Source organism: Pyxicephalus adspersus, chromosome 5 (genome assembly GCF_032062135.1).
Source record: "Pyxicephalus adspersus chromosome 5, UCB_Pads_2.0, whole genome shotgun sequence".
NCBI classification, from domain to species: Eukaryota; Metazoa; Chordata; class Amphibia; order Anura; family Pyxicephalidae; genus Pyxicephalus; species Pyxicephalus adspersus.
The window spans coordinates 93,489,283-93,502,041 of NC_092862.1; the positions used below are offsets into that span (position 1 = coordinate 93,489,283).

The 12,759-nt window shown below is 36.8% G+C and overlaps 1 protein-coding gene across 5 annotated transcripts in view; it reads left to right on the top strand.

The window, feature by feature from the left end:
* PDE1C (phosphodiesterase 1C) overlaps positions 1-12,759 on the top strand; it is a 435,454-nt gene that overhangs the window by 352,454 nt on the left and 70,241 nt on the right. For all 5 annotated transcript variants that reach the window (XM_072412144.1, XM_072412147.1, XM_072412145.1 and 2 more), the window contains one exon: positions 10,021-10,161. In XM_072412144.1, the coding sequence (XP_072268245.1) occupies positions 10,021-10,161 (141 nt within the window). The remainder of the gene's footprint in view (positions 1-10,020; positions 10,162-12,759) is intronic.

Genomic DNA, 12,759 nt, shown 5'->3' on the forward strand with positions numbered 1-12,759 from the left:
AGCATAGAATTAGCAATGTTCCTTGTCATTTTTAATTCATCCTTAGTGTGTACAATACACAGCACATGGTGAATTCACTGGGAGAAAGGTGAATGAGGATTTCCTAGTGATACTTGATAATACCATAGACTTTCGCAATGATGGAATACACTCACTGGTGGATATTGGGTACTGACAGTGAGTGATGCTAACTAGCATGCTAACTATCTGTGATTTTAGGAAAAGAATAAATAAATATTGTAGGCATGGTACATTTATTGGTATTGGCATAATAAGGAATGTTGTAGGTAAATCATTTATGAAACTAAGGTACATGTTTTTGTCATAGGTATATATGCTCAGCAATCACCAAGGTACACCTTACTAGTACCAGGTTTTTTCAGAACTGCCATAAATCCTCGTGGCATGAAGTCAATAAGGTGCTAAAATATTCTGTAGGGATTTTGGTACATATTGGCATGATATCATCACAAATTTGCTGAAGATTTGCACATAATGAAAATCTTCTGTTCCACCACATCCCATAGATGAATTAAAATCAAATAACTGGAGGCCATTAGTGTACAGTGAATTCACTGTTATGTTAAAAAAACAAGTTTGGAATGATATAAGCTTTGTGGTATGGCACAATATCCTGCTAGATTAGACATACCAAGATGGGTACAGTGCAGTTATAAAGATTAACATAGTCAGCAACAATATTAAAATGTGCCATGGCATTTAAAGAATGCTCAGCAGGTACCAAGAGTCAAAGAAAATATCCCCAACACTATTACACCACCACCAGTGGCTGGAATAATTAATACAAGTCATGATTGTTCCATGCTTCTGTGTTGTTGACTACTAACTCTGACTCTACCTTCTAAATGTCACAACAGAAACAGAAACTCATCACAAAAGGCAACATTTCTGCAGTCTTATCCTGTCTGGTTTTGGTGAGACTGTGCTTGTTTTTAACTGACAGGAGTGACATCAGGTGTGGTCTCATGTTGTTGTAGCTCTTTAGCTTCAAGTTTTTGGGTGTTGTGCATTCAGAGATGCTCTTCTACATTCATCAGTTATAACTAGTGGTTATTTGAGTTACTGTTGCCTTGCAATTACCTCCAACCCGTCTGGGCATTCCCCTTTGGCACCAACAAGGCATTTTTACCCAGAGAACTGTTGCTTACTGGTTATTTCCCCTTTTTACCTCCCTAGTGGTAATCCCCAGTGTGACCCCCAGGGGTAAAAAAAAAGTTCCCGAAAGCAGTAACCCCGAGTCACAATCATTGTAGGTAAACCAACGGAAGTAATAGAAAATACAGCGCTTGCCAGCGTCCCGCGTCGTCCATTGCTGCAATCTCTGTCTTCTTCTCTCGTCCTCCGGTGTCTTCTGCACCCAATGAGTCACCGGGGGAGTTCCCGGTGACGTCGGTGCGTGTGTATGTTGCCGGTGGGCGGGGCGGGAAATTCAAAAATCCATTTGTATTGCATTCAATACAAAATAACTGTATTGAATGCAATACATTGGATTTATATGTGTAAAAGCAGTACATTGTATTTCATGAACATTTATTTTACAGTATATTAAAATAGTATAACATTTATTTATTTTTTTAAATTAAAAAAAAATAAAAAATAAAAATATATACATTTTTTAATTTTATTAATTTATTATTTTTACATGATTTTGTGTATCAAACGTTATTATATTCATACTATTATAATATACTGTAAAATACATTTTCATGAAAAACAATGTACCGCTTTTAGACGTATAAAACCGCAAAGAAATTAACCACTAGGGAGGCTAAAGACCATTCTCTGTAAACTCTTTAGCTGTTTGTGTGTGAAAATCCAGCAGTTCAGCAGTTTCTGAAACACCTAATTCAGCTGGGCACCAACATCCATGCAATGTTCAAAGTCACTCAAATCACCTTTCTTTTCCATTCTGATGCTTGGTTTGAAATTTAGCAGGTCATCTTTACAATGTCTACATGGCTAAATTCATTAAATTGCTGGCATGTGATTGGCTGATTAGTTTTGTGCTAACAAGCAGTTGAACAGATACATTGTATATACTTTAATAAAAATGTATACAAATATATATTGATGCACACATCTTTACATTAAACAAAAGAAAAACTACATTGACTCAAGTATTACCTATGGCATAAAAAATGCACCTATCAGTATTAACATTTGAAAAAGTAATTAACAGAAATGCCAATAAAATTAATGTGAATAAATACAACCAGTGTGTGTTTTTTAAAAACATTTCTTTTAGAAAGGGAACAAATTAAAATTTCATGGACTCAGTGTATTTATGTTTTCCCCCCTTTCTACAGGTTTAAATATTTTGCACTTTAGAGTTGGTATTTGGCTGTTGGGAGCTTAGATCGTGGGCATGTGCAGAAGGAGCTTTTCCAGGCATTGAAAAAAATGCTGATCTCACGCATGTGCGTTGGGATTGGCACTTTATTTTGTAGGTACAGCAGAATATGTCACTCGATCTCTCACCCCTATAGTGTGAGATTTGTTTATGTAGCCAGAAGACGGAAGAAGATGGTGCCACCAGGTGCTTCCCCTGCTCGGACAAAGGAAGAATCCAGCATGGCGCGGGACTGAATTGAGGCCAGATGTGGAGGGACTAGGGACTCTACGGAAGTAAAGGTAAGTGTTATTTTTTTATTTATTGACACTTCTGCTTTAAGTGACCTTTTCTTCATTATTGTTGGCCACCAGTGGTGTCCACATGTAAAGTGTAAGCAATCTCAGATGGCAAGACTTTGTTATATACTTTACACAGCGTCATCTGGGGGCCAGAGTAAAACACACAATTCTTCTTCTAAAGGTGATCAAGAAATCTAGTTTATAGTTGGCTTCAAGAAAGACCAAAGTTGTCAAATAAATTTACTCTTTTTTTATGAGGAAGTAAGTAAACAGGTAGTGGAGTAGCTGTTGGACTTTGCTAAAGCATTTGACACAGTACCCCACAGACGGGTAATATGCAAGTTAGGGTCAATAGGTTTAGGAAAATCAATCTGTAAATGGATAGAGAACTGGCTTAAAGACCGCATCCAGAGAGTTGTAATTAATGATTCATACTCTGAATGGTCTAAGCTTATTAGTGTTGTACCCCCGGGTTCAGTGTTGGGACCTTTACTGTTTAATATCTTTATAAATGGAATAGAGTTTGGGATTAAAAGTACCATTTCTGTGTTTGCAGATGACATCAAACTATGTAATGGAGTTAAGTCCATACCGGGTGTCTATAATCTACAAGCAGACCTGAATGTATTGTTTAATTGGGCAGCCAAGTGGCAAATGACATTTAATATAGATAAATTTAAAGTTATGCACTTGGGGGCTAACAACATGCGTCTACTGTCATACTGTCTAGGGGGGAATATATTTGGGGGAGTCAGAAATGGAAAATGATCTGGGGGTTCTGGTAGATCATAGACTTAATATTAGCATGCAAAGCTGCAATATCAAAAGCCAGCAAAGTACGTTCTTGTATCAAAGGAGGAAAAGACTACAGAGAAGGAGACATTATCCTGTCCCTGTACAAAGCATTGGGCAGGCCACATCTGGAATATGCAGTCCAGTTTTGGGTACCAGTTCACAAAAAGGATGTTGTGGAATTGGAAAGTCCAGAGAAGGAAAACTAAACTAATAAAAGGAATGGAGGAGCTCACCTATGTGGAGAGATTAGCTGAACTGAATCTATTCTGCCTTGAGAAGAGACGTTTAAGGGGGGATATGATCGCTTGAGATCATTACAAAAAACAAGAGGGCATGTCTGGAGGAAAAAAAAGTTTACGTTTAAGGGATTCTTCACTGTAAGGTCTGTGAAAATGTGGAATAGGCTCCCTTAGGAAGTAGTTTCAGCAACTACTATAGATTGCTTTAAAAAAAAAAAAAGCTGGATGCTTTTCTAAAGCACAGAATGTAACTGGGTATTAAGGCTTTTAAGTAAAGATAGGAAGGAAGGATTTTTTTTCCCCTGTTGAAGCAAATTGTACCAGGGTTTTTTTTTTTGCCTTTCTCTGGACCAACTCAAGCATCATCAGGATTTTCCTTTCCTCAGCCAATTAAAGAGCACTAGAGGTTTTGAATGGGGAATCCACTGCGATCCCCAGGCCTTAGAGGTTAATTAACCTCTAGTGCCCAGGGATCGCACACAACAGAAATCCTCCTGTAATGATTTCTTGGAACTTGGAACTCGGACACATCTTGCTTATCCATAATATACAGTACCTAAAAAAGTTGACAATAAATATATTCTATAAATTGTGTATATATTTTTGTGGCATAACATGGATTCCCAAACATTTATTCCTCTATATTGATTAAACATGCATTAGTGCAGCAAGTACCTATTGGAGTGGAAGAAGAAAATCAGCAGCCACTGGCAACATGACATGTACTGTGCCCTTGCACCAAACTTCTTTCACTTGTTTTTACTTGTTGTTAATTTTAGGTTCTAGGCTACCAATTAGTCAATTTATGGTGTGATTTATTAAGCCAACCCAATTAATGTTGAGTGGGGTGTCAGGTAAAGAACTCCTTTCCTTGTTCTGTCCTTTATGATGTGCTGTACTGCTTGTATGTTGATAACGTCGGAAACTCAATGGTAATTTGGGTTACTATGCAAGGCACTACAGCATTATGCCCATAGTATTCCTTACTATTCATTACCCTGCATTGTGGTTAAGTGCAGTAAAAGCACATTTTATCAAGCACTATGGCAATGCACAATTGTGAAGCCAGGTAAATACATATGTGTGAGCTGATTTATCTGTCAACAGATTTGTAGTTCTAATCACACAATCAAATGATCCTAAAAAATAATAATGCAGCATTGGAGGTGTTCCCTTTCAGACTATGCAATGTGATTGAGGTATATGAATTTTTAACCTAGCTGAAAAAAAATATCAATTCTACTGCAGGAAAATTAGTTAACATATATTTCTAATACATAATTATTTTTTTGGCATAAAATAAAATTGCTTTTGAGCTCACATGGCTCTAACATGCCTTGAGTAGCCAAAGTCTGAATCTGGACCTAAGACACTAACCTACTAAATTTTCTATATATCAACCTACCATTTATATACAATTTAAACAAACCATTTGTCTGATTTTACCTTAAGGACTTATTCGAGCTGGCACTCAGACTTAATATAAAAACAAAGCAATTGCTTTATGTTTTATGGTTTCATTTCACCAGTGTTGGTGTGAGCTGAAAAAGGACATATTGTATTTTTGCACAGTGCACTATCCTGTGCCACAATGAGCTGCAGGGCATAGGAAAAATACATAAGAACAGTTTTAAAGAAACCTACATAACCAATAATTATATAACAGCACAAGTAAAAACAAATAATGTGCTATGCCAGGGGTCTGCAACCTGCGGCTCCGGAGCCGCATGCGGCTATTCAGCCTCCTTGTTGTGGCTCCCTTTGGCTGCCGCAGGGAGATCTCTGATGGGGGATCCCCTTCCTCCCAAGACACTGCGGAGGAGGGGGATTCCCTATACGGTGTTCTAATGAAAAAAATCTACCAGTGAAATAAAGCTACCACAGGGTGTGTACAAATGGGTGTGTACAATGACATCCCCCTCCTTTGAACCCCAATTCCTCTGGAATGGGGAGATGTACAAAACCAAAAATGTAGGTGCAAGTGGGGGACACCTGTGACTAACACCCCCTAAAATTTAATTGTTAGGCTATCATCAGAACATAAAGAACTCTGCCCATCAAAAAAATCTACCCTGTTACGTTAGAAGCCTCCAGCTTCTAATGTAACAGGATGATACGTTAGAAGCTGGAGGCTTCTAGGGGCATAGTTCAGTGTTTAATTTTTTAAAGTAGGCCTACACATGCACACTTGTTGTAACAGGTAAAATTAAAAAAATATTAAAACTTTTAAAAGTTTATAAACTGTGTTATGTTTTGCGGCTCCAGACTATTTTTCTTTAGTGGAAGAGGAGGCAAAATGGCTCTTTTGATAGTAAAGACCCCTGTGCTATGCTGATCACAAGACCTGTGCATGACATTTCTATACATACTGTTTATACTAAGCATTCAACAATGGATTGCCCAAGAGGTTTTGGAGCACTAAAATATAACATATTGTTGTTCACTACTAAACTTAGTGTTATAAAGAGAAATTGTGTTCCCTGCAATAAATAGCCATTTTAAAATCAATGCAAATTACAAGATTTGAATGACAAAAAAAAAAATAATTTGTGTGCTGGTAGTGAGATATTTTTTTATTGATAGAGAATATTAAACATGCACACTGTTGTCTATGTTGACATTTCCATCATCATATCCATTTTTTGTTCAATCGGATCAACAAACTGAAACAGCTTATTGACAGCAAGCTTTCTGCTTTTCAGCTTCAAAACAAATACATGCAGACGCATGCAGAACATGTGCAGTATTTGTGTATGATATATCACACACGTAGATATGCAACTCCGTTATTTACATCATGGATATAAACCTTGGCACTATATGCATGCAATAAACATGATGCAACAGCTGTCTTTGTACTGGTGCCATTTGTTGTGATCTTTTTGGTCATGTTCCTTGCAATCTACCACCTTTATCTAACATAAATTCATGCTTAGTCGCATGTTTACAGCAACCAAGCCCTGGTAGTCATCAGTTGTAAAGGACTGAGAGATTCTACAGATGAATAAAGGTATAGCTTATTACCTTTGCCCCTAGATGCACATATCTACATGTGTCCATCCATCTTGGAAATGCTACATAGGCTACATGGTATATACTTTCTAGAATGTGGCAAAACAGACAATATAGCAAATGGTCAGTCAACAGTTACAGAACATGAGAAAAACCTGCATGTGAATGTTAATATTGCATTGCTGTGAAAATGTAAATATCTGCACATACTGACACATTGAGTATGAAGTAAAAAAGAATAATTTGTATAGGCTATTCATTTACACGCAAGACAGTGTGGTCAGAGGTTGTGCTCTCCTCTTCATAGTGAAGAAGCACAATTTTTTTTTCTACTTACACACATATTTCCTTTCTTTCAGATCATGTCTGGCTTTGCTGTTTCTCGTCGTAAGTTCCTAAACAACCCTGTCTCTTTTTGTTATATCTGGGTAGTTTCACCATTCCCAGTCAAAGGGCGAACATCAGCACATTTGTAGAGCAAGCCTATTTGGCATATTTCAAAGGTAAACTTGATGATCAAGATAAGTCGTTGGCCTCTCATAGGAAACACATGATAAGATGCCATTTGGTATACCTATGGTTTGGTGGGAGCCAGGAGATCAGTGACTGTTACTTTTGTATAGTGAAAACTTCAGGATATACCAGGAAAAATAAATGTAACATAGAGTATGCTAGTCTACCATACAGTTTACGCCCAGTGGCTCATTCAGATGAAATCCCAGTGCCGGTTTACGTTACACTACCCTTTCACGAAGAACATGATTATGGTGATGAACTAGGTGACAACAAAGATGAAGAGTTTGAAATTGAAGAGGACTCTGTTCTTAAGGGATTTTGTCAGCATGAGTTGAGTGATTTGGCACATGATTTGGGACTATCGAAGAAGGCACTCCTAGCATCAAGACTGCGTGAGAATAACTTACTTGAAAAAGGAATGAAGTTATCGTTCATTGGAACCAGAGAAATTACAATTCTGCAGTACTTTAGAAATGACAGTGGCTTTGTGTATTGCCATAACATACCTGGTTTAATGCAGGAATTGGAAATTCCAATCTATAACTCATCTGAATGGCAACTATTCATCAATAGCTCAAAGTGGAGCCTAAAGTGTGTCCTCCTTCACACTGGCAAAATATTTGGGTCTGTCCAATTGACCACTCAGTTTCTCTTTGTGAAGAATAGGCAGACATAAAGGGAGTCATTGAGTTGTTCCAATATCACCAACACAATTGGGTCACAAAATGGTATGCTTCCTTCTTGGTCAGCAACGCGGATACACCAAGTATTCCTGTTATCTGTGCATGTGGGACAGCAGAGCTCATGAGAGGCATTGGGTAGAAAGGAATTGTTCTCCAAGATCTGCCCCAAAACCCGGTGATCAAAACATTCTACATGAGCCACTTGTTGATAGAAAGAATATTATATTCCCGCCTCTGCACATGAAACTGGCTCTGATGAAATAGTTCGTTAAAGTTTTGCCAACTGAAGGAGACTGTTTCAAGTACCTATTTTTGGCATTTCCTAGCCTGTCATTTGAAAAAATAAAGGCTGGTGTGTTTGATGGCCAATCAGGACATCAGGACAATGTCAGAAGTTGAATTGCGTGGTTATCATTCAAAGCCATTGTCCAGGACTTTCTTGGAAACACACAAGTAAATAATTACACAGAAATTGTCCACAGAGCTACAAAATGCTTGGTTGCAATATGAGCATCAAGGTGCATTTTCTGCATAGCCAACTTCCCAGAAAACCTTGGTGCAGTCAATTATGAGCAAGGTGAACGACTCCACCAAGATTTAAAGGTCATGGAAGGACGGTATCAGGGTAGATGGGATGTACATATGATGGCTGACTATTGTTGGAGCATCTGGCGGGATTGTCCTAACACTGAACACTCCAGGAAAAGATATAGGCGTAAATTTTTACCTTAACCGCTTACCCGATCAATTTTCAAATGTTTTACTGTAAAAAAATGTCATAGAGTAACAATAAATCCTTTGTATGAACAAAATAAATTGAAATAAACAGTACATTAAAGTTATTTCATTATTTTTTTCATTGTATATTAAAAATGGAGGGTACCCTGTCTTGTAAAAACTGGATGTGATAAAAAACTGGGGTCATGTCTGGATTCACCACCCAAAAATTAGTAAAAAACAAGTGTAACATCCAACTGAACAAAAATGTGTTCCCCAATGTTATGTATTAGAAGGGTAAGGTTTGTTTTTCTTTTATCCTTTTCATAGAAATTTATTTTTATCAGTGCCCAATAATGTTTTAATACTCAGATGTGCTTAATAATTTAATAAATTATGATTTACCTAAAAACAAAATTAATAGTCACTTAATTATCCAGTCATATCAAAAACAAATACCTCTTTACTTTAAGTACCCACTCATGTGCAGATGCTTTTTCACAGAATTGGATAAGTTAGGTGAATAATCACTCAACTTCCTTAGTAAATGCATAGCTTGAAATTCTGTACATATATGAAATGTAAACATTCCTTATGGAAGATATTTGTTTATTACATATTGTGGTTCATCTTCCTGGTTGTGCTTTGCTAATCATTTTATCTAACTATTCTGTCTAAGTCTACTGCTCAGGGTGTTTTCTGTTTAGAAACAATAATTCTCTGCAATGTCATGTAACTCAATGTGCTCATGGTAGCCTGAGACCATATAAACCCTGTTTTCTAGGCTTTGTCACCCAGGGGCGTTCATGAGTATATGTTTTATATCTATGGTGGAAAAAAAGTACTTTGTTATGTAAAATAATATTGTTATTTGGTTTATTTGGTTATTTATTCTGGTAGATTCCCAATTAATCTATGAGAATTGTAATTTTATGTTCGGTCTACACTGTAATGTTTTGACCTTTTAAAAGACTGATCAAAATTAATGTTTTCATATGACTCTTCGATGTATATTCTTTTTGCTTCTGTTCTTCTAGCACATGGACACAAACAAATGAGCATTTCTTTATATTTTTCTCTGGATGTTTGTTCCCCTTAAAATTATTTAGTTATGCTACCTGAAGCATAAATTATCTATCCGCTGCTTTCTTATAAGCACCTCAACAGTGACAGGGTGTGATTATGAAAAAAAGAGATGTGTAATTCAACAAGATATGGTAATGTTTTCGATCTCCTTTTCCATGTACCATATGTCATACATATTAGCTTCATTGTCTATTTCTTACAGCATATCCTAATTTATTGTCTGAAGTTTAAATGTTCTCATTGTTGTATTGTTGGTCATTTTATTTTTCTGATGGTGTTGCATGTGTAATACAAGATATTCATAATTGTTTCTGTTTTAGATACCTATTTCTGCACTTGTATCTTTTGTGGAGGCACTGGAAGTTGGCTACACCAAACATAAAAATCCATATCACAACTTGATTCATGCAGCAGATGTTACACAAACTGTTCATTACTTTCTCTTTAAGTCAGGTTTAGCGGTAAGTGCAACTTTTTTTTTGCATTTGACATTTGTGGAATCTGAAAAAGAATAAGGTCATTTCCTACAATGGTGTCATAGATTATGCATCTTACGCATGATTTATTAAACCTCTCTAATGCTGAAGAGGGTACACTTTCATCAGTGAAGCTGGGTGATCCAGCAAACTTGGAATGGATTTCTTAAAAGTCATTTTCTATTTGTTAGCAAATGTTTTCAATCCTGGACCATATTAATTCCAGGTTTGCTGGATCACCCAACTTCATAAAGAAAATGTATTCTCTCCAGCTTTAATAGATCGGGCCCAATGAGTCAAGATTCCCCACTGTGCAACATAGGGATTCATTCTGTCAGCATACAATCACAAAGAGTACGTGTTCATAAACACAGTACACGATAGTAAATTGGAACAAGGAAACATTCATGTGTTTTTCATGTCTGTGCTTTTCCTATCATGTCCTAACCAAACTTGGCCAGTACTCTTGGCAGACAAAGATAGGTGGGATGGAATTTCCTCGGCAACATGCACAGTATTTTGAAGTATGCATGTCTGTTCAAGAAATGTTGTTTAGTGATCAAATTTTGTGTGCATCGACAACTTCCGTGTAACGTGTGTAAGTGGCTTAATGTGAAACATGCAGCTGTGTGGCAATTAAAAGGGATTATTGGCAGAGGATCAAAACACCAACCAGGCAAGCAGTATTTTTTAGAACCAGCTCAGCAATGGCCATTCACATAATTTCTTGAGTTTTCTAATGTAGTAAATGAATAACTTAAAATGCCTGTGTGCATTTACTGTAACACACTAGCATTAGCTAGACTATATGGTATGCATCTATTATCAAAACAAAATCTATGTTATTTACTGTAGCAAATTATCTATAATTTATATTATAAAATACATTTATTCCTAGGAGATTTTGTTAGCATCATATAAATACACAGTTAAAAATTATACTTGTAAATTTTTTTTTATTCTAAACAAGGAGTTTGAAATGAGCACAGAAATTCTAAAAAAAACAAAAAATGGCAAATTATGAAGCCCTATATAGTATGAAGCCTAGTAAAATGTGCCAATTTAAATATAAGAGGGCCTGTTGTGATGAATGGTGTTTGGCAGGGGCAACAGACAGAGGCAGACTATACACTATATAGCATAGGTTACCCAGAAGACAGAGGCAGTATATACTTTATAGCTGAGTGTGACCAGAAACAAGAGATAGAGGTAGCATTTATACAGTTCACCAGACTAAACAGTTTAGGAATGTAGAATATAGACCTTTTTGGTGGAATTTAAAGGGTGGTATTGTATGGTGTGTAAAATGTTAGCACAAAATGGCATGATGCCACAGTACCTGACATAAACAATGTGTATAGGGGAGAGTGCTATGGGCTACTTGATGATACATTACATAGAGTAGAGCTGTATAATGTATGTAGAATATACAGTTGGTCTTCAAAATGTACTAGTAATGTAAACTATAGCTTGGACTTCAGGCTTGATACACACCAAGGTTAGTTTGCTCTTTGCAGCTTTTTCCTAAGTAGAGATAAACTAAAATTTACAAATTGATACAGATATACCAAAATTCTGACCTCTGACTGCAACGTCCTTTCTCTGTCATGTGTATGTAGCACAACAGACTAAACAAAACCAAGGCTTCATAAAGACATAACAGAACATGATTTATTTTTGTAGCAGAAGAAGAGATAAGTAGACTAAGGCATAGAAGATCTGTGAATCATTATAGAAACAGTAAACACACAAACTGAGAAAATGGGCCTAGTTTATTAAAGCTCCCCAAGGCCAAGGAGGATACACATTTTTTCAGTGAACTTGGCTGATCCAGTTCCAGGTTCCAGGTTCACGTTAATAAATCAGGCCCAATGGTTGGAAATAATAGCAGGAGTGATAGACTGATGTTGAAATGAAACAGAAAGACAATTATGAACCCATTGGGCAACAATGTTAAGCAGTTGTGTTATATACAGCTACAGAGATTGAAATCCAATGTGACCTTATTTATTGGTAAAGTCAGGCAACTACTGGAAACTTTAATTATATTGGGAGTGAGAGAGCTCAGGAGAGGGCAACGGAAGATTTGTTAACCTCATAAGTGAAATCTCTATTTCAGCAAATTATTTACCTGTTATACCAAAAGCATGTGTTAGGATCCAGCGATAGCATTCTAAAGCACGTGAAAGCAGCATTACAGTTACAGTAGTTAGATAAGTGGTATGATAGGGGAGCATGGGAGATAGTTCTCCCTGGCAACCACCCATTAAAGACATATGGGCAAAGTATACAGAACCGTGGTACATTTTGGTCGTTGCTGGCATGTTCATGTTGATCCCAAGGTGGGAACCCTACCCAACAAAGCAAATAAACTGCTAACAGATTGTTCTTATACAGTGTCCATGTGAACTTGTTACATATATAAATTGAGCAAGGACTCTTATCTTTTGTTTAAACTTGGGTACCTTTCTATATGCTGTAGTCTTAAGCTGCGTACACACTGCCAATTTTTGTCGTTGGAAAGGATCTTTCACGATCCTTTCCAACGACAAGGGAGTGCACGATGCATGAACGGTGCTGTAC